Source organism: Ooceraea biroi, chromosome 7 (genome assembly GCF_003672135.1).
Source record: "Ooceraea biroi isolate clonal line C1 chromosome 7, Obir_v5.4, whole genome shotgun sequence".
NCBI classification, from domain to species: Eukaryota; Metazoa; Arthropoda; class Insecta; order Hymenoptera; family Formicidae; genus Ooceraea; species Ooceraea biroi.
This window is the reverse complement of record NC_039512.1, coordinates 12,575,196-12,598,353: the sequence shown is the minus strand read 5'-3', so window position 1 is coordinate 12,598,353 and position 23,158 is coordinate 12,575,196. Positions and strand designations below refer to the sequence as shown.

Sequence of the window (23,158 nt, the reverse complement as noted above, 5' to 3'; positions counted from 1 at the left end):
TTTTCGTTCTGCGACGCAGAGTGCAAAAGCGGCCAGAGTCATTTAGTTTTACTTCGGGATGCGAAGACAGTGATCGGACAGTTATGCGACGCATATTTTACAATTTTAATCAGCTTTAATTTTAATTAGTTTCGCTGCACACACGTGTAGCGATATACATGATACAGTATCGTGCGAAACATCAGCGTATCCAGCGATAGGAGATCCACCACGTAGGAACGTAGAACATCGACACATTTTCGTTTTAACGAGAGCCGCGCAGAATCCTCGCCGTTGTCTCCGCGCGGAGACGCCGCTTCCGCCATTAATTAATCAACGGCGGGACGCAGGTTGCCGTTAACTCGTTACTGCGGCCGTTCATTCGATTTGTAGGCGTAGGTAGATAGGTCGTAGGTTCTCCGGTTGAGCAAGGTCGGGTTAGAGAGTTAATAGGAATATTGCGAATATTGGCGAAAGCGGAGAACGCGCGACTGAATAATTATGGCGACAAGCCATCCTCCCCATCGAGGGAGGATGGTGCGTGGCGACGAGGGTTGCCTGAAGACGCGACGCTTAGGTTTTGAGTAACCGCTTCGCTCTAATCGATTGTAGAGCTTGGTGAACAGATTTGCGGTTAACTGATTGATAAAACTTGCAAGACATGTTCATTTTGGTTTTATAAATCAAATTTTGAAACGTGACGTTTGATGTAAGTTGATAGGATATTAATAAGATTCTGTATAGAAATGTAAATGGCTGTATATGACTGTCTATGGTCATATTATATTTGGAACTGGAAACATTAATCGAGTTCTACTATGCAGGAGACATTGAATATTATGAATTATATAACCACATTAACTTCCATCTGTCATAAAAAATTATATAAAAATGGTGAAAATCGATAGAAAGAGAATTTAACGAGATTTAAAGAGATAAAACAAGAGACTAGATTCTTTCTAAGCAAAGTTTAGAAAGTTATCAGAGTTTTCTTCGCTTTAATGCCTGATTGAACATTCAGCTTAATTGTTCTACTAATTATCAAAACCTAAAATCCTAATTAAAAACCGCCTGGATCGCCTGAAATCGACGATATGAGAGTGCCTGGCCGAAGCGCTTAAAGTTCGATGTTCTCTTCGTGCATATCAGGTGTCTACATTCAATGGACATTTCTAAATGGTATACGCACTTTTTACCAGCTCCTCCCGCGCCTTCGCCCAGGCTGGTCGCTTCGCCGTCGTGAGAATTCCAACCGGAGGAGTTCTAGGATCGGCCTTTGTCTCCATGATCCTCAACAATTGCTGGGTCAATTCGTTTTCCGTGATTCGGCCTCGGTCCGACGCTCTCACTGGCACGTTGTAAAACTGCAGCACAAAGTGTATTGAAAAAGGTGCACTTAGCAATACATGTAGCATAGAATATCTTACTATATCGTTCAATGATGATGAAATGTTTTTAATTACTTGATACCAATTAATCGCATCGTGCGTATATGCAAGATTCATAATCAACCGAGTCCTTGATTAATGAAAATAATTAAACAGAAATCAATTAAAAGATACAAAATGTGCTAGTATGACAAACGTGATTATAACTGATGGATGAAAGCGGTTCTCGAGATTTCAAGAGTCAAAGTCGAATATTGCAATCATTCATCGATGATCGCATCAATAATCGCCAACAATTTTGCAACGTGTTTTATTTAAATGTTCCAAATCGATACCTGGTTGTGGTGGGCAACGATGATGTGATCACCGGAGGACGCTCTATCCAGGATGATCTGCTCGTCGCTGTTCACCCCGGGTCGTCGGTAAATCCGGAACATTTGATAATGTTGCGCCATACAAAGCGACTGCATGGTTTTGCCATCCTTGGATTTCATACGCTCGACTTCCAATCCATGTCTGTCCAAAATTAAAAGTATTTTATTTTATGATTTTGATATTGTTTTTTTATGTAATTAGGAGAAACGCACAGAAAATTTCAATTCGACGGAATTTATCTGATAAGATAAAAATTTGTCTCTCTTTTCTAAACTCCCTCTCTTTCTTTCTCTCTTCCTCTGGCGAGCAAACATGAGGAACAAGACCAGTTCGCTATTATATTATATTATTATATTAAGAGAACCAGGGCGGCGGCCTGCCGCGAATTTGCGTCGGTTTTTGAAAGAAAGGAACACTCGCTGCCGTCCCGGCTTATTCCCGCTTATTCCCGTCCGGATGCAGGATACCGAGGATCCTTTGAGCCGCATGTCACGAGAGCGTCCGCTCGTTCTCTCGTCGCCGGGTCCCTTTCCTCTTTATGCTCGCTTTCTATGGATCTTACGACCCGGATTTCCTCGCAGACGTTCCTCTCTAAATTGATTTCAGTGCGGCTTCTTTTTGTCCCCGACGTCGGCGACGAGTCGATCGGCACGTCGCATCTCGTCATGTCGCTTCCGTGCGCCGATCATCAGCTTACGGTGGATGTACACGGTTCATTTGTTCGTTTCAGGCATTTAGAGCACATTGCGTTCAATACGAACATCCAAAAGCTTGCCGATGACGTCCGCTAAGCGAGAGAATCCGATAATCGACGTTTACGAGGAAATAATGACGTCGCGGATTTCCATCATCGTTATCATCCATCAACATGGACTTTCACTGCGGAGCGCACGAGCAAGCTTGTGGAAGATCGTCGCACTGTCTCACCTGTCCAGTAGTTCCTGATAATTAAGGAGCTCGGTGAGGAATCGCGCGAGGAACACCGCCGCCTCCTGCTGGTTCGCAAATCTCTTCGGTTTCGCCGCCAGTCCGGGATTGCTGTTGATCGGCAGAGCAAGCGGACAGGATAGGTACATGTCGTTCAGCCACCATTCCGTCGCCTGCACAAACGATCCATTTATCCACGTTATTGAGAGTATAAATTATTTATTAACTGTACGTCGCACGTGAATTATATAAATAATTATCAATTATATATATAATTGAATGTATAATTCACGTTGTTGATTGCAAATTATACTCAAATACGCGAACGATCATTAATCACTACGCTGACTGTGATCAAGGTTTATGTAATGTGATCAGGTTCACACAGTCAAGCGATGAAGAACAAGAAGATCACGATTGCTATCTGGTCGTAATGCATGATGAAGTGCCGTAAACGATAATTGCATGATAACAATCGTTAATTAGTCAAGATAACGTCGCATGAAAGTAAAGTGGCTAGCAAATAAATAACTAAAATACAGCAGCAGAAATGCATCTGTCAGCGATAGATTACGAGTAGAACGCATTTCGATGGCTGGCGCGAGCGGATGATCATCTTCGCGCGAATGATTTGCGAGACGCGGACGAAGAAGATGCAGTGTCGCGATTGCCTTAAGCTTCCCGATGGTAAATCACTCATCAGGACGGGCGTTATCGCAGCACAATTTGTTATAGTCAATATGAAAGGTAATAAGAATGTCCGATGAATGTCTTAGAGGAAAATCCGGGACGCGTTTTCGAACTTTCAAACGCGCCGTATGAATCGTGTCGCTGTCAGACGCGGGACGCGATTTTATACTTTCACTTTGACGCGCTTTTAATTACGCGTAATTTGTCGCCGTGGCGTTTAACGTCGCGGTAAAGCGACGTGATTTTTCGCACTCGATAATCGGGTATTATCGTCTCGCGGCGCATCATTAAATGCGGATTAAACAATCGAGTTTTGCCGCGCGCCGTGCGCGAAAATCACTCGCTGTCAGAAGAGCGAATCTAAAAGTTTGTAACACGGTCTCATGTAGCGTCATATCTAAATAAATTCTATACGTACAAAGTGTGGAAGAAATCTCGCTGACTTTTACCCCTCACATTTTCTATTTAATTTTCTTTCTGATCATATTTCTTCCCAATTATAGCTTCAACTGGACATCTTTTAAAAGCTCAACTGTTTTCAGATATTTTGGAGATCTAACGTTTCGGAAATTACGGTAGACGATCACGCTGACATCCCTTTAACGGAAGTTCGATCTTAAATCGTCCTAAAGATATATCGTTGAACGTGAAGTCGGCGGCGATGAGACGTTCCGGATCAGATTGCTCTTTAAGCAGCAACTAGGCAGCCATACGTCATACGTATTATATTATACAATTGAACCGTAATTGTATCATCCCACGAAGTACGACTTCTCTCTTTCCCCCTTCACGGTCGATTCTAGGTCAGTGTGACGAAGTCGCCGCAGTCGTGGATCTCGCATGCATGTTTCACGAGGTCCGGCGTTCGCGTCGATACGACGTATCGGGCAGCTCCGACTTCTCGAAACACCTATAGATAGAACTCACGCTCTCAACTTGTCGCGTATTCGCGGAATAGCTGCTATATTTGCGACGAGAGATGACATCGTTTCGCGCGCGCCCCAGAAGATGCCGGCAGGCCTTTTTTTAGATCGTCGATGCACAGTTTCGGCGAACGAAGGCGATTACAGACCTTCTTCTTTACAATGCGCCAGTAGCAATAGTAGGCTTCCTTAATGATGTTCGATAATTTATTATGTATTGCCGTTGTTGTCCAGTCAATTTAGTTAATATTATTATTATTATAAATAAAATAGATAAAATGTTTACGGATGGTTAATAGAATGTTATAACTTCTGATTGTTTGCAGTGTTATTTAACAGAAGCGTATCAATTTGTTCATATTATTGCAGATGCTATTTATAGCGACGCAATGTACAGACAACTCATTCGAGTTGTTGCGAATGTAAATTGCACTCTGAATGCGGAATAATTCTGCGGATCTTCTGCGTCCTCTGGTGAATCTCCGATTTCTGTACTGTGAAAATTTGATGACATTTATAATAATTGAATTTTCCTCGACTGGATTTCCCCGGAGACGGACAAGAACCAACAGGAATTACGTAATTAAGATTGCGATGAGATTGCACGAGGACACGATCGCGATCACGTGCGGTTATCCGATTCTGCGTGTATTCTGAGTTACGTCGTGATTGAACATACGTGTAGTGACATTTTTACGGAATTTCGTAAATTCCCTCATTTGCTTGTTTATTAGGAAACTGCATTTCGCGGAGAGATTAACGACCTGACATTTCGATGCGTCCGACATCCGAGGTACCGAGTCATTACAGCAAACCGCATGCGATGGACACCATAAAAAAAGCTAAATGTTGCCGCACGATTCTGTTACTAATTTTTTTGTTAGTCGACGTGACAATATTACCCAAAGAAAAGACTGATTTCTCTCGGAACATTAATATTTATCTATACGACATCCTTAAATCTTTAAATTCTTATTAGATCATTGACGTTACAAATTACAATCCATACACGCGTCCATCGGAAATTTAAAAAAATTCTCTTTCTGCTTAGGACTCGCAATGCGACATTAGCAGAACTATTCCATTCCTCAGTTTGAATGCGCATCTTCTACAGTGCGGAATTTGGAGTTACGCAAATTTGCGAAGCGTACAACGGAGATGCGTGCCTAACGGAGTGATACCGCGAGAGGGATGCTGTGAGAGGGAGAGAGGACTGCTACATTCAGCCGACGTGGACAGGACTTGTTCGACCGGCGCCAATCCGGTGTCTTTGACGTGCGGATAACCGAGCACGACGATTCTGCCGGGTAAGACCGGGTATGTTTCGACAACGCGTTGCGCCACAAACGCGCACGTGCAATGCTGCGCAACGTGCATGCACAGAAGGATGCGCACGCGGAGGAGCGACGCGGATTCGTCTTCAGCGCGGATGCACGAGACCATTGCACGTGAAACAGCATTTCTTTCGATGCATCTGTAATTGCGGGGTACTCGAAAGGGGAAGAAACTCGCTAATTATCCACTTTCCAAAAGTTGCATTAAGTTGCAACTTGAGGATTCGTCGACTTGTTCAACACTGGCCTCTCCTTACCTCAGCTCGACAAATTATAATAACAACTTAATATGCCCAAAGAACACATACACACATGTTCATAGAGGAAACGCAAATTACTGCGTTTTTACGGAAGAAATTAATACATCGAGACCACTAAAATAAATACTTAAATAACAAACGCGCGTAATCAGATGCATATAAAACTGCACATAAATATAATCTGGCACGTAATTAAAGACGTAATTAAAGTATGAATTAATCATTGTGATAAACGGCTGCTTGTAGTAATAGAGACTCATTTCGAAATAAAGTGGCTTCTGTCAGCTCCTAGTTGTGCCGTTCACGGTCAAGAATGTCTGCCTCTTAAATCGCACAAATAGGCATGTCAGGCGGCTCGCGCGTATAATAATAACTGCTTAACTAATCAGCCCGTCTGGTACACGTAACAACCATGTGCTCGAAAAGATACTTGTGGCGATATTAATGCCTTACGTCACGCAGATCTACGGGTCTCCGCGTGGTTGATGGTGCGCACCCTCGCGAGGAAGCGGCCACGAGTGCCGAGTTCCATCCGCTTCCATCCACTAAAGTCTCCGGGTTCTCGATCTGTTCGACGATAGCGATCGTTCACACTTCCCTATGTGAAAGTAGAGTCGGTGGCGTCTGCAATCCCTCGCAATCACGCGAACAATTACTAGATGCTTAAGTAATTGCGCTCGCGCTTTAGCTCTTCCCGATACTCGTTTTCTAATTAAGGCTCCTGATACGCGAATGCCGGATACGGATTGATTGTTTACCTTGCACAGCAGATCCGATAATTGGTGTTTCATTATGGAAGCGCATTCGGCGCACGTGACACTTTACTCCTCGTTATACAAAAATTAATAACGATTCACAGGGTTGTTAAAAAATATATATAGATATATAACAGACCCAGCAAACACAAAGTAACAGGTAATATACATGTTAGTTATAATTTCCCACTCAACAATGTAATTGTTACATAACACGTATGTTATATTGTATTTATATTAATAAGTGGGAAATTATAACTAACATGTATATTACCTGTTACTTTGTGTTTGCTGGGGATCCATACAGAGAATATAGGACGCAGGCAAATACACAATTACGAGTAAAAGCGGATAATTCTAGAAATTATTTCAAATTAAATTTAAAAACTATATTTATTATAAAAACTATATTAAATTTCGATTAAATTAAAAAAATATATTTTTACATAAAAATAACTGGTACATCTCGACGAGCTTTTGTTGATCGAGTTAGGATCTAACTGCGTCGTTCATCAGTTCACGCTTATACGGGCGGCAGTGGAACAAGATCTGCAGGATCAGCCGGTGACACACGACGTTCCGCTCACGATCAGCTCACGGGATGGATGTTTGCGAAACCGACATTTGGTGCCTCACGGATGCTTGTACGCGCCGTTCTCCACGGCTTAATGAGATACCGGCGCACGTGATCGTTACATTAGAGGATCCTCGTGGAATATGGATTACCCGTCGAATCGCGCTTACGTTAAACGTTGCGCTGACCGTTTTCATCTCCCGCGTCTCGTGCAGCCGCAAAGTGTTTCGTTATAAAATTTCCGCCTGTATTTGTGTGTATGTGTGTGTGTTTGCGCTCCGCACGATGACGATACGCGAGATCTTAACGAGCGCGAACGGAATTACGAGAGACCTACGTCGTCGTTCTCGATGAGGAAACAGTTGGCGCAATAACGTCTCAATGCATTTGATGGACGCTGTTCGCTCATTTATTCGCTGCACCCACGCACGGGTTGTACAGGGTGTTGCAGAGAGGGTTGCCCAGGAATTGTTAACTTTTTAAATCTGGGCGTTCCTGAGATAGTTAATTGCCTGCAGCGGGAATTTCCAGCAAGATCTCTTGCTTGCGGATATATTTTATCCCAGAAACGAGAAACGTTTCTTTTCCTCAAGTTAATGACGAGCGATTTCCGTATCGGAGGTATTTAATTATCCCGACGGGAAAAAAGAAAATGTGATTTACTTCTTTTTTTCTAAAATTATAATCAATCAGTAGTTATAATCGAATTAATGAGAGAAAGAGAGAGAAGATTAATTCCTTTTCAATTATCACACTAATGCGAGAAAGAAGCGAACATTACAAGCGGAAACGAAAAGCAATAGAGAATAATTGCTTTTATTCTTTATTTCGCGGATAAGTGTGTAGTTTTGCGGGATAAATCCCCCTGAGAGAAAGAGAGATAGAGAGAAGGAAAAAAGAGAGAAAATACTTTTCGTTTTTTATCGAAATAGTAACGTATCCACGCTCGCTCGCTTTGCCCTCGCACGCGTCCAAATTACGGGGGCGCGCAACATTATTAATCGTCGCCGGTGTCGCGGAGGGTGCACGGCGTATAATCGAATAATTCTCGTCGGGAATTCGGTTTTATGCCGAAGATGTGTCGGGGGGGAAGGGAGGGCAGACGACGATTTGTTCTGCCGTAGCGAGAATGACGGATGGCGATGACGGAGCCAATTCCGCGGTCGTCCCAAGTTACCGCGAACTTTCGTCCTTTGCCGTGGTCGTTACGAGGCTCTCAAGGGCCGTCCTCGTCCTCCGACTCCTGTCATCTTATCGACGTGTAATCGACTCGTCTACCTTCAACATTTGCGATGTGTGACACGAAGAGCGTCACGGGACACGTGGCAGCCGATGGAACGTTATAATCGTAGCCGAATTGCGGACTCTTCAAGATTAGCTTATTCAATTTGCTTAAGTGAGGGTCTGCTAATTCGATTTTTTAAAAATATTATTGAATCTTGTAGAAAGAGAGAAACAGAGAGCGAGAGAGAGAATATTGTTATTAAAATTAATTTCTATAAAATTATTTGAGAAATATGAACTTGTTATGACAAAGCAGAGGTTTTTCTTATTGCTGCAGGCAAACTTGGAGTGATTTGCTGGTGTACATCTGCATACATCTTCGCGGCGATATAACAGGATAATGACGTGTGGTAATACTATCAGGTAATAGTCTCCGTGACGGTTACGATCTCTCTTTTGTTGCGCTATCGTGTAATCGAAAGGTGTTGCCGGCGCGGAGGCGAACGAGATTATAGGTATCAAGCTATTCGCGATTACGAAATGAGAATTGGAAACTACTGCAGACTTATGATTAACAAGTGAACGGAGTGCCCCGAAAAGTGCTTCTTGCAACGGAATATGCAATGCATTCTTCAACATGCAACTGACGTAATAATTTATAATCAGCATTATTAGTAAGATCACAAAAATATTATAATATTGTACAAAATATTTTATATAGAATTGATCGAAAATTGATGCGATTTATAAAATTTGCAGTTCAATATTGAGAGCATAAATTCCACGTTTTAAACCGTTGCTTCAGAAATATTCAGAATTCAGAATTCGATATATTAATATCGATTATTCGATAGGATTGAAGAAATCGCAAAGAATGCTTCAGTGCCATGGACTGAATTCCGCCTGGAATCCCGCGCGGGGGTGCCTGTGGGGGTGTCAGTGCGAGCTGCAATTCCGGACGCGGCGCTCCGGGAGACATCAACAACCCCCGTCGTTCGGCATTGAAGTTCGGCATTCGAGGGGTGTCAAGTTACGGAGATTTCAACAGAGAAAAGCCGAAACACGAGGCCGTCGAGCTCGAATTCTCTCGGCGCCTCCTCGCTCTTTCCTCGCGCTCGCTCGCACCCTGCTCGTCGACCTGCTCCTCCGCTTCTCGTCCGCGGCCTCCTCCTCATCCTCCCTCATCGTCGGCGCAAACGCGGCGTTATCGACCACCCGGAGCACCGCGACGACACGGCCGGTCGGCCGCGTGTGTCTGGCACGTGTGTGTCCAGCGTGTCTCTCTCATCCGTGAAGAGTAAGTTGCGAGGAAAAAGAGAACGCGTTACTCATAAATTAAATCTTCTGCCCTTTCACGAAGTCCTCAAAGCATCTACGCTTTTGCGCTAACGCAATGCGATAACGTGTACATCTGTTGCCTGATCATATACTGGCTTGACCCAGAAGCTCGTCTGAACTTTGGAAAGGGAAAAGATGAGCTGAGATTTGTAATATTAATGAATCACGTTAATTGATAGCTTATTTGCGAAGAATAGATGTAAAGTGAATGTAGCGATTTGCTCGTTTTACGCTTTCCCCGTATGAAGCTTGAACTTGTTTCATTTCAGTCGAACGAGGAAACTGCTGACACGGTGATAATGAGCAGAACACGTCGGAATTTAACGTGTCGCGAACTTGTCGCAGAGAGAGCGCAGGGGGAAATTTAGCGAGGTCCTGACACTGGTGGGCTCCCTCCGCTCGCGAAACCGCTCATATTTCAGACAACTCGTCGCGAATGTATTATACATAGTGTGTATCGAGTTTCTCGTTCAACGCGATACTTCATTAGCCACGGTGAAAACGCACCGGGTCGGGTCAGGAGGGCTTACGCGCTCTCCAATCGATGGACCTCTCGCTTCTTCCCTTCGATACACGCACACACACACACATACCACGCAAGTAGAGACGAGATGAGCTTCCCTTTGCAACCCCATCGCGTGATCCGCAAATTAAAAAAAAGAGAAAGGCTGAACGCGTAGAAAGTCTCTCTCGCGGATCTCTCGCGGATGGTTGATGCGGTCGATTCAGCCATGAAACTCTTCGCTCGCTGCACTCAGTATACAACAACAAGAAAATAGAAGAAAGAAGGGCAATCAAAAATAGCGCATTATCGAAAATATCATGAAATATCAGTAATGTCAGAATCGGTTCACGGCGATTCTATTTGAAGCCGCATCCTGAATATCCTGAAGATCACTTTTAATGCCGAGCGCTGCGGACGTGCTATTCTCAGATCAATTCGCACAGGAGGAGAACAATCAGCGTCGCATGGGAATAGAACGGCATTTAGCGTGACGTGTTTAGCATTACAGAGGTGCGCTGGGCCTGTAATATCCGCCCGTCAAATTTCCAGAGTTCCCTGAAACCAATACGCGACGACGTCGCGTGTTCAGCAACGGAACGTGAACGCTCAGCAGCCCGAGCAGAAGGCTGTTAATGCTGGGCAGTTCGCGGAGGGTGTTTTTCACTGAAAACGATCATGCTCCTGCAAAGCCGAGGAACGGCGAGGAACGCGTCAGCAACGTTCGTGGCTGCAATTTCCGAAATTGCGTCTGCAATTCCGCCGTAATTCCGGAGTTGGAAGTGCCTCTTGTTCCCCCTTGCGAGCGAGCAATTTTTACTTTCTGCATCATTATTACGCATCATTTTACGAACTGCATCTTCGACGTTATGTGCGATTAGAGATCGCGATCGGAAAATCGATCTCTCCAGTGCGTTGGAAAGCGACGCAACGCGGGATCAGGCGTGCGCAGATATAATTGGGACAATGTTAATTTTCCTTGCCGCATTTCATCAACGTTTGAAATCGCAAGCAGATCAGCCCGAAGGCAATTCTGCGCGACGGTTAAATGCATATACGGTATGCATTGCATCTATTTTGCGCTCGGGATGGATCAACGCTGAATATACGTACGTTTGAATATCTAGTTAATAGCGCGTTACATCGATTGTACGCTAAAGCGCGCGCGCGCGTCTGCATCTGCATTACTTGACCGCGATTCGAACGGCACGGAGTTTGCTTAATTTTCCATCAACAACTCGATTCGTGCCGTCTATTGTCACGGCGGAGCGCGACGTGATTTCATTAAATTCTCCATTAACATTGTATTTTACGCGAACGATATACCGCTTTGCGCTTTGCTGGGTTGCTGAGTGCTTCAATTGACCTGTTTCTTCCAACCCGCAAGCGCTTTGAAATTAATTTCAAAATTAATCAGAGCGTTCTGCTCGGCTTAATTAACCTGACACAGTTTTTATGTGGATAATTGAATATTTAACCGCCGAGTGCAACACTGCGCAAAAACTTTGTCCAAGAGTTTCCAACAAATTCCCCCCCCTCTCTCTCTTTAAAGTTATTTTAAATCATTTATGAAAAAACTAAATTATTTCCACGATAAAGAAATGTACGAAAGAAATTAATATAGACAATATGAAATTTCTCGCAATGTTAATAATAATATACAAGGCATTTTACAAAATACATCTATTCTCCGATGTGAGAAACATCACCACTGTGTATGTCTTCATCTAATGGACCAACAAACGAGGAATAAGCCAAGGCTTTCATTTTCTTATTAGACCTTCATTACGCTTGCAAGTCGTGACGCGTGCAGTCTCTTTCACGAGGAGCCTCGCGAAGTCCCGCACGTACACGGAACGGGAAGCGGGATCGATTCCGAATCCGCTGGAATAGGAAGCCGGATTGCGGAGACCTCGACGAGGAGACTTCGACGGATCGCGTGCACGGGGTATCCGTTGATCCGCGAAGAAAACGAGATCGAGAAACCACGTGACGCGAGGGATTAACTGAGCGTGCGTTCTCAATCTTAGCGACCCCCCGCGGCATCCGAAAATCTCGAATTAATTTTCTTTCCCATCTTCCTTCCTCTTTCTCTCTTTCTCTTTTTCTTCCATCTCGTCCTCTTCTTTTCTTTGTGTGAGGGAGGAAAAACTACATAAGGGAAAGCCCGCAGGGTGTAGTTAGGCCTTAGACGCTTTACGGATTCAGGGAAACTTTCGCTTGCGGATCTTCCGAGCTCGACGCGATACGTAAGTTTCACCATCGAAAACGTGATGGATTTTCCTTGGTTGTTCTTGCATTCGTTATGGTGCTTGCACAGTTTGGAATTAACATATACCGTTAATTACGTAATATTCTTTGTCATTGTCACATCTTCAGACTTCCTTCAATATTTCTTCAGTATTAATATTCTTAAATCGTCGAGAAAAAGAAGATCGAACAGATATAGTTATTTCTTCTTTAAATTGAAGACATCGAAGTTCTATTTCTCCATCTAGTCTTTATTATTTTCAGCAAATTTTGCGAGGAAGAAAGAGAGTTACGTCAATTTCACCATTACGTGATTTCCGACGTGGAGTATTCCAATATGCGAGCGAAAGTAAAAAATGGACAGGCTTGGAAGCTGCAGCTTTCTGTTATTTTAAGAATATGATTTAAAAATCATACGTCAGTGTCATAAATGAAGAATGACGCGTGGATCCTTCCAGCGCGCCGAATACAGCGCTGTTCGATTTCAGCCTCCGTTTTCCCAAGCGACGCGAGATGGGAATCAAGCAGAGAGCTACATTTAACACGAACGCGCCCAGCTGGGATTATTCATCTCTCACACCTCACGTCTCGCATCTCCTCTGCATTATCTTGCATCTGTTCAATCCCGCGGTGCTGGTCCAGGTAAACCACAGATAAACCAAGATAATAGAACGCACCAATGGCATCTATTTACATCGAACAATGAAACTTTTCTTTAATATCCAACAAGCTTTCCCATAATTAATTATACATCTTGATCGCTTCAGAACTGCTCGAGAATCGCGCGAAGCGTCGCTCGTCGCAGCAGCATCTTTCTGCCAACGGGGACACGCACGGCGAACACCATCAATAATGCAGCCGGTCGCATTACATCATATTACATCATACAATGCGGCCGATTTGATGGGAACGCCAACGCGCGCGCCAGAGATAAAACGCTAACAATAAGAAAAGGCAAGACTGTGGAACGTTGCGCGATGCGAGCTGCTTGGTCGATGCGGATCGATCCGGCTCTTTAAGCGGGTCGCAACCTCCAGCGAGTCCGGCCTTTAGGACGAGGTCGCGTGCTGACCCAAATCGGCAGCCTCACCTCGCCTTACCTGTGGTGCGCCATGGCCGCCTCCTCCGGTGCTTCTCTTGCCTGCAATCGTTACCCCGGATTCTGCGCACTCTTGTCGCGGCGCGCCGAGGACACCCTTGCGAGAGGCGAGCCCGCTCGCCTGGCTCGTCTGGATTCTACCCGGCGAACCGGGGGTCAACCCCTCGTTCTTTCACCTGGCCGCGGACGATAACACGCGCCCCCGAGTCGTCGACGTCGGCGTCGCCGTCGGTCGAGACCTCGGTAATGAGTAAAGGTTGATGAATAATTGAGACCATGATTGAGTCGAGCTTCTAGTTTTGTGCATGTTTCAGTTGGGAGAACTTTGCCCTCGAACAGTAATGAAAATACAATACGATAGTTCTGTTGGTTTCCGTAATCTGTCATAGCTAGAAGTATTTTCGGTTTTATTCCGCGTTGTCGCTGGACATTAAATGATATTTGCGTGTATCGTTGATGAAAGATACTGTGGCAATTTATAATCGAGCAAACACATTGCCTCGTGTCGTGGCGCAATTTGGAGTAGCTCTCCAATTCGTTGCACGCATCCAGCCATCGTTGCCCGTTTCCGACGTGATTGCGCCAACCAATTGCGAAAGTAATAACGACTTTTATCTGTTATAAATTTCAACGCGGCATGTTAGCGAGTCGGGATTCTCCCAAAGTTTCATCGTAAAGTGTTTAATTACCGCCGACAACGGAGATCTCGGAAATCTAGGGCCGCAACAATATGCTGCGCGCAACAGGATCGCTGCGCTGTGTGAACAAAATGAAATAATGCCGTGGAAAATCTTTGTTACAGATACAACCGAGGCCTGCCTGCCTGCGAAATGATGAGAAACTAGTTTAAAACTTAGACGAGCGACTTAGGCAGGAAGAGAGAGACACAACTCCCAGTATTTTACATGAAAAAGTCTTTAATGACTTTTCCAAAAATTCCTTTTCAGAAAGATGGCAACTTTTTAAGGAAGCATTTTCTGAGAACGCGTTGTTTCCCATGGCGCTACCATTTCTGGACAACAATAGACGATAATCCTCTTCTTCGTTCTCTCCTGAGGAAACTTTCCTCCGTTAGAATATTCAAGACTCATGGCTGTCTGGATGACTTTTTGGACGGCTTTCCGGCCAAACCTCGTATTCAAGTCCTCCCCCTTCAGCCGAGGGTAGGAGCCGACGCGTGCACGGCGGTTCGCGAAGGCGTGTAAGACCCCCGTAAGTAACCTGCATCGATCCACCTGACCTGCCCTGCCCTGCTGCCGTCGTCCCTTCTTGCATGTACATCCCCGGACTCGAGAAAGAGAGAGACAGAGAGAGACTTTCTCGAGCCGCACGTTCGTTCGTTCGAGAATCGTCGCGTGACCACCGGAGAACGGCATAAACCGAGATTCAGGCTGTGTAATTCACGAAAATTTCAGCCGGCTCCGAGTAATGATACGATCAGAGAGTAACAAATCGTGGCCCTTTAGCTGTCGCAGTAACGACCCATACTTGCAGCGTTTTTACAAAAATAGCTCGGTTATTTTCCTACGTTTGACCCACTTGAAGCTTCTTCTGCCGAAGCTCTTTTACCGCCTCAACCCTCGCATATGTGATCGAAGTGTCATCTTTCAAAAATTCTACTCGCTTTCCTCGTTAGGGAAAATATATTCCTGTCCTTATCATTTTTTGGTATCCTTTCCAGTTCTCCCAGAACGACCTGACAAGAGCAGTCGATCTCGAACTGCTCGTCAAGCCATTTCGAAAATTGCATTTCGGTCTTGTTCCTGGCCCATGTTGAGCTCTCGGAGAGCATTCGATGCGCACGCCACGAGGACCCTTCCTCAAGGACGAGGAAGGGGCTGCCTTGAGACAAGATAGAATTAAAGGTTAATCCCGCGGGGTATATCTACCCCAATAAGAGAGGGAAAGGGAGAGAAAGAGAGAGAGAAAGGGAGGGAACGGAGGGATTTTTCCCTTCGCCGTGTTCCATCGTGTTCTTTCATCTTCCTCTCCTTCGGAGGATAGGAAGGTTTTGTTTTTCACTCCAGACTGGAAGACACCATAAATATTTGCGTTCCTAAGTGCTTCTCTGGAATATAAGAGCAAGCCGCCGTCGAGAAGACGCGGATCTCTCTCGCGCGAACTGACGAATGCTCTTTTACGTGAAAAGACGATTTCCTTGTCTTGATCAGCTTCGCAGGAATGAAGACTGCAGTCATTATCCTTGAAGGATCCTCCTAGAGGTTTTATGCGCGCAACATAAATTTGCTTTCTGAGAATTTTAGTCAAGTTCTGCGATGCAAAATTTACAATCTGTTTATATTTAATTTGCATCGAATCTTATATTAAATTTACGTGTAAAAAGTGTGCCTTTCTAAATATTTAATTAAAAAATTTAGGTTAGTTAGACTTTAAGCACAAAAATCCAAATTAATAAGCTTCTTAAAATTCTTAGCAATTGCTGGGTCGCCGCGTTGGCATATTTTACGTCTTCAACTTCTTCGAATTTAAACTCCCGATTAAATTATTTCGAACATTTTTAATATATACACGGACTTTGTAATACATATGTATACAAATCCACTTTAAGCTCGAATCTCTGCAAAACCATCTCCTCGTTTCGTGCGTCTCCTTTCGAATTAGTTGCGGATTCTTCGGGATCATTCAGTCGTTCACCTCCGCCCCGCATTACTGTCCATTGCGCGCCTTCCAAGCTCCTGGGTGAGATTGGCTTTGTGCACCCCTTATCCGCGTAGGGACGATTTACCCAGCTCGTATCGGGTACATATTATATCGGCCAATTTCGTGTACGACATTCGTTTTGTTCCTGCCGATCGTTCGTGTCTTCCAGGCGTGTTTCCATATCCCGTTTCTTCATTCTCGAGGAATCGAAAGATAACACAAAGAAGGGAACAGAATAAATGAGAACATATTTATAAAAATTTTATCGTACGATTTACTCTCGTTCTTTTTTTATATATTTTACGTGTTTCTCGCCATCGAATTTCTCACATTATTTATTCAAACGTCACTCACCTCCCAGAATTTTTTTAACATTAAATTCTTTTTGTTTTTAATTACAACTGCTTTGTTATTATATTAATTACAATTGCTTAACAGTAATTAGTCCTGAAACAATATTTGACTCGGTTGAAAATGGAACGAGAATCGGAGGAACATGCGTGAAACGCGGGTAATGAGCGACAGTGGTAGTAGTAAGAGGCGAAACGAATAGGACAAACCGCGAGAACGAAAACATCGGATAGGGGTTGTCACCCTTCGAGATCGGCCGTTCGCCGCTGTATCGTCGTAGCGATCCCGCAGACAATCCGTAAGGGCTTAGCGCTGTTTCAACAAGGGATTACCGGCGCGTCCCTAAGCCGGGCGATATGCGATCCACCGTTGCAGGATCCACCCGCGTGCGCCCATCGGGGACAAACATTTAAATTGCCAAGATTACGCGAAGTGGCTGCGTGCTGCTGGTGAAACCGCGACATTGTATCCTGACGGATACGCGAACGGGGATCATCCGCGTCTGGGCGTTTCTTTAAATTAGCTTGGATCTTTTAATTCCCGCTGACTAATAAAAGGGATTATTAATAGTCGTAATTAGCCGTTTAATTTGAATGGGATGGTTTCACGTTCTGCGCGGCATGATGACACGAGAACCGCAAGAGAGGCACAGTCTTGCCACGAGTCTCATCTTAAACCGTGACGAGCATACGTGCTTATCTTCTCCGTACGTGTCTGGCCGGCGGCAATTTATGAACCGCAATACCGCGTATATTATTCTCCGCAATGCATACAGGCGGTCTCAAAAGTTGCGCACTTTCACTTAATGCACGTTTCAACTTGATTACATGCCGCTCGATGGAGACTTGCTTGACGGATAATCGCTTTAAAAGATTTTATGAAGCATTACCCGCGTCATTACTCGCAAGTTTTTAACTTTTTAACGAGCTCTAACACATTAAATCAACATTACATTTATTCAACGATCTTTTTCCAAAGAGAAAGAATTTCAATGCAGCGAACGAGAAACTTCAGTGTCCATTTAAATCCAAAGCCTAATCCGGCTAATCCGATTTCAAAGCAACTCCTCAACTTGCAACCGCAATTGAAAGCAGTGGTAATTGAAAGTGCCGTTGTTCTGGAACATCCTGTATGTTCATCCGCCGCGGTTTTGCGTTGCAGAATCGCGTGCCAGTAATCACGTTCAACCTCGGATATCGTTGACACTTGCTCGCTCGAGAGCGTGAAAGCATTCGTAATCCTCTTAGCCATGTCGAGAACATGGCACACAAGCAATAATTTCGTTTTTCCATTCATTTTTATTTGGACACTGTCAAATTGCTGTTTTGCTGCAAATTCAGTACTCCGAACTCAGTTGCCTGCGATGATCGATCGTGCGCGATGCGATGAAAGGTACCGCAACTACGGAAACTACGGTACCGCAACATCTAATTCTAATGCTAAATCAACGATTGTCATAATTTGTGTCAAAGTTTTATCTATTCCAGTATTATTAGCTATTTTACGAAATTTTTTATTAGAAAAATATTTATTATTTATTATGATTTTGCATTTTCTTATTGTTTAGCAATTTGAACGCTAAAGCTTGCATCACCGGACATATTTAGATGTCGAGACCTCAACAGTTTATCTGATATGGGATTTTCGAGACACAAAGGCGCTCGCGTAAAGGGAAAAATCGTGCAAATGGCTGACGCAGAGGTACACGAGGCACGAGGAGAAGATTAGGTGTACCGTTGGTGTATCGATTCACTGGCGGCTTCAGCTTTATCGGGCGAAGGACTTTTCGCCTGTCGAACGGCGCTTGACACGTCCCGAAATAAGACAAAAAGGAGGCGCGCAGGAATGAAGGAAGCGCAACTAGGATCCTTTGTATCGTCACTCGACGAGAAACATTTTCTTTTTGCGCGAGGTGAGTTCCTCTGTCCTTGTCACACCACTCTTCTCCCTGCCCCCGCTGCCGCAGCGAGCGGAATCGTGGGTGAAACGGCCACCCTCGTTCGCCCCGGTTTTCTCTCCTGTCCGCAGGGATTCATAAGAAAAGTTGCGTACTTTGGCGTGGAAGCGGCCCTCTTTCGAAAAACACCCCTCTTTCACCGACTCGGTTTAGCTTTCGATCCGCTCGTTCGAGTAAACGCTCGGCTTCGTGGGATCAGCCGGTCTCCTCTTCCTCTCTTGTATGTTCCTGCGAGAAAGTTTCTTCCCTCTTCTCTTCGTATCACTTGTCTCGCTCCACGGCAGAGTCTCGTTTCTTACTCGCGGCGAATAAACGCGCTGCTCGCCTGGACTTCGTCGAGTTTCCGCCTCCGCGAGAATTATTGAGAGGGATGATCGTTTGAATTAATTTCTCGCTTGGCGTTCTAACGCTTCCTCAGAATGAGTAGCGCAATACGCAAAGAGCAAATCTTCCCGCGATAATGATCTAAGTTTACGAAACTTGGTGTGCTCTTGCGGGATTCATAATAATCCCCGTTTTTATTTTACTCTCTGATGAGAAATTCTATTTTTGGAATCATTCCCGTGTTCTCTTCGATGTGTCTTATATCTTATATCTCTTCCGAGCCGCAACGATTTTGCGAGGCCGCGAGGGTGACGTTATACACCCCCGAGTTTCCGATGCTCGCGAGCGGAGGCCGTCGCCCGCGCAAGCACGCGAGAGCTTACGGTCATAAAAGTTTATTGCTCTTCCTTCCCGTGGTTCACTCCTTCACGGAGTGTTGCGGGAGCGAGACTTTGTCGCTTCCCCGCGCGAAAGGGGATCCCTCCTGAGTCCGGGACACGCGGCCATTTGCACGTGCTCGCGATATTTTTGTGCTGATATCCACCTGCCTCCGCTCCATCCTATCTCTTTATTCCACCCTCTCGTGTGCCCCCTAGGAGGATACATCTACTTTAACCGCTTTACGCGAGGGGACCGTCGCGTTACTTTCCAGGCATATTCAAATATATACGAATGTATCCGATCGATATGATTTATCAAACGTCAACGAAATACAGGCATTGTGTGCGTGAAATTATGATAATTACGTTAATGCAATAGTAATTTTTGTGTAGAAATCTTCTGGCTGGCGGAAGCGATCATCGCGTGATCGCTCGTTGAAAATGACCAACTTCCGGCCGGCTAATCTCCGCGGGAGAAATCAAGTAACGAATGGTTGCTACGTATATTTACGAATTTATGACACGAACGTGCCGTCTATTTTCTCAAAGCGCCGATTTCTCATCCAAGAATATACCTTAGATTACGATAGACTTTACTACCCCCGCGAGAGGACTCGGAAAACAGGAGGAAGCCTGAAGACTGCAGCTTGCCACCGGAAGTGCCTGCAACTTCGCGAGCTGCGCATTCCATTGAGGTAATTCACTTAATTGCGTCGTAATTGCATCTTCGTCAGGCCAAGTCGCGAACATCGCGAAGCGAGAAACCGAGAACGCGAGAAAGGCCAAGTGTAACCGCTGAGGGGAAGGAGGAGAGGTGAGGGGGAGGATTAAACCCGGGCGTTTGTAATTCGAATTGAATTTATCGCCGCGGAAACTACGAAGCGACGAAGTGACGGACGGATGAACGAACGAACGACGAAGGGGGTGGCTCGCACGGATGAATAATGGAGGCCCCAATGAGATTTTCCAGTTCGCCGCGGGGCACCGTGATATTAGCTTACGGTCGCTATCGCGACTCCGACGTGGTCCCCGGAACGGCGACCGCGAAGCGCACAACCCGACCCGAGGTTTTGGATTCGAGCCACCCTTCTCCTCCTTCCCACCGCCTCTCGTGCTACGCTTTCATACCTTTCTCACCCCCGACGCCGACATCTATTAACGGGGAACAAGCGGAAAGAAATACAAGGATTAAAGGGGATGCGCGGGGTTGGAAGCGATGCATTGTGAGCACAGGTGAGTCGACGGGGTGATGCACGCGTTTTTTGTGAAGGATAATCTTACAGGTTTAATTAAATTTTGTAGAAATTTATTAATTAATTGTTTAGTACTGTTAATAGAAGAGCGTTTACGTTTATATTCCTGTGCCTGCTGGATATGTAATTATGAAAGTTTCAAATTTGAAAACTTTTGTTTGTTAAAACTCATATTTATAGTTGCAACAAAGTCACTTCTTCATTATTAACAAATTCTTACTATTATTACTTTCTATCATTTCTTTAATCTTGTTTACGCCAGAAATTGAGTTACGATTAACGTATATTTGCATAACAAATAACCATAAATTTATATTGCAGATTAAATTCTCATCCCTCGCAAGAAAAGACCACCGAATAATTTCGTTGACGAGTCGCGTGTCCCTGAATTGATCGGCGACCGCTTTTACAAGACGGCGCAAGACGCGTAAATGGATAATGCAGCCGGCATCGATCAGATGAATGAAGAGATAGCGTGAAAGGGAAAGCAAGATCGAAGGAGAACCGGCAATTCGCGCGGCAGCCACCGCCGCTGGCGAGAAAATTGCTTTCAGCTTGGCCTTTCGCGACACTTCGTCCGGGGGAGAGAAGTAGGAGCCGACCCTCCCTTGAAGAAACGAGAAACGAAAATGTATTTCCGGATGTATGCCGGCAAATCGAAAACCCGGACCGGCGATTGTGCGAATGAGTGCCGAACCGTTCGATGGAACCGGTGAATGGTCCGCTCGGCAAAACCAGAGAAATTACGTGGGTGGGCAGGCAGCCGTCAAGGACGCAGTTCTCTCTCGCAGCGAGAAGCGGAAAATGTAGAACAAGAAGCGAGGAAAAGTAAGAGAGATGAAGAGACATCCGTGGGAGACCGCCGCGGGAAGAATTATCGGCCGACGTCCGGCGTGTTTTCCCTCTCGCGAGAGAAATGCGCTCCTCACGATAAAATTGCGGCGCGATCCGCGAGTCTGCTTTGCGATTCAGACGCGTCTCCGGTACATTACGCGAATTGCCTAGGGACGATTTCTACTGCGAATTTGGGAATTCCGAGGAAGTGAAATTTCTTGACGATTTTCAGGGAACATTGTCTCGAAGAATTTTGGAGCGTTTGATATTGTGAAGAGACATAATTTATATCTGTGTATTAAAGCGAATCATTCATCAGAATTCCGTCTTGTTCTTATGGCAACCTTACGCGATACTCCATGTCACCCTTCCTGTCCTCATTCCTTTGGCAATATTTGCATTGTTCCGGTACAGTCTAGGGAGGCGACCCTTACGTCCATCCCTTTTCACCGGTGCTTTGCGCGGGAGAAGAGAGAGACGGGGGAGGAGTGGCGCCTGGGCCCTCGTAAATCCATTTATTTATTTATTTATGTGCTACGGGGGGGGGCCTGGGGCTGACGAGGGGGTGCGACGAGGCTCGGCTTATAGCTGGCGCATGCATCGAACCAGGAATCCCATGGGAGCGCCCCGTACGGGATGAGGGGACGACGGCAAAAGTCACGGGGATACGGCGCGCGGATACTCGACTCCGTCGGCTTCTCAGAGCACTCGCATTCGCGATATATAGGGTGTTTACTTATTTGCACGTTTAACATATGGAACCCTATATTTCCCGTCAAAAAGATGAAATAAGTTGGTGTGCACTACAAGTTTTATTTTCTCGTGACAAAAATAGCCAGAAGCTCATGTTCTCCAATCTCTCGCAGTGTTAAATTAAGAATACGCTTTTGTTTTCTAAATATAGGTATACGTATCATGCTACTATATATTACTCTCAGAAATATATAAAAAATATAGTTAGATTTTTTTAATGTACTAGTACAACACAGGCGCGCGCTATTTTATTTTTCGATATTACTAATGTTTTCGAATAATAATATTCATCTATTATTTATTATATGCACAATTATCACACTCTACCAAATTGTTAACCTCCACGTGAAGACATTTAACACGGCTTTTTTAAGAGTGGATTTGGCATATTGCGAAGAGTTTTCGACGATTGAAAATCCTTAGAAATGAAAAAGTTCTAGCCATTAAAATTGTTTTCTTTTCCGAGGAGTTCTGTGCTATTTATATTGTTATTTGGCATATTGCCTAGAGTTCTCGATGATTTAAAATTCGTTAAATCAATAAATAAAAAAGTTCTAGCCATTTCGATTTGATTTAACACGGCTTTTTTAAGAGTGGATTATTATTAATTAGGAATTTCATAAATGAATTTGATAAAATTCATTTATGAAATTATTAATGATTAGGGAAGAATTTTAAATAATTTTACGGAATATATATGTATAGAGATTCTTCGAAATCTTTACGTCACAAAGATGTAAATGTCCCTCAGGAGTTTCTTTAAAGTCCAAAGTCCTGTACCTCATTATTTGAATCCACATTGTACCCCATACGTGCAGTCTCACTCCCCTCAATACTGCGATCGATAGGACAATAAGTGAACACCCTGTGTAGCGGTAAATTCTCCCGAGGCATCGCGGCTTGAAACGAAAATGGTGTTGCGCCACTTAGAGGATACGCGGAGGGCGTCTCTGTCTTTCTCTTGCTGCTCTCGGTACCCATGACCATGACACAAAGAGTATTTTCTTTTCTTTTCCTTACCACGATG

The 23,158-nt window shown here is 44.7% G+C and overlaps 1 protein-coding gene and 2 long non-coding RNA genes across 3 annotated transcripts in view; 2 read left to right on the top strand and 1 right to left on the bottom strand.

Moving 5' to 3' along the window:
- The window catches only part of LOC105279745 (choline O-acetyltransferase), a 34,384-nt gene that overhangs the window by 10,613 nt on the left and 613 nt on the right, over nt 1-23,158 (bottom strand). The window contains exons 2-4 of the mRNA XM_026971218.1: nt 2,670-2,842; nt 1,703-1,883; nt 1,169-1,343 (exon numbers count right to left, since the gene is read on the bottom strand). Coding sequence (XP_026827019.1) covers nt 1,169-1,343; nt 1,703-1,883; nt 2,670-2,818 — 505 coding nt within the window. The 5' untranslated portion in view covers nt 2,819-2,842. The remainder of the gene's footprint in view (nt 1-1,168; nt 1,344-1,702; nt 1,884-2,669; nt 2,843-23,158) is intronic.
- On the top strand, nt 2,849-6,165 carry LOC105279744. The gene is made up of 2 exons (XR_003406797.1): nt 2,849-4,461; nt 4,652-6,165. It is a non-coding gene; the product is annotated as an uncharacterized LOC105279744 (long non-coding RNA).
- Nucleotides 6,895-21,697, top strand: LOC105279743. The gene is made up of 2 exons (XR_893996.3): nt 6,895-20,524; nt 20,866-21,697. It is a non-coding gene; the product is annotated as an uncharacterized LOC105279743 (long non-coding RNA).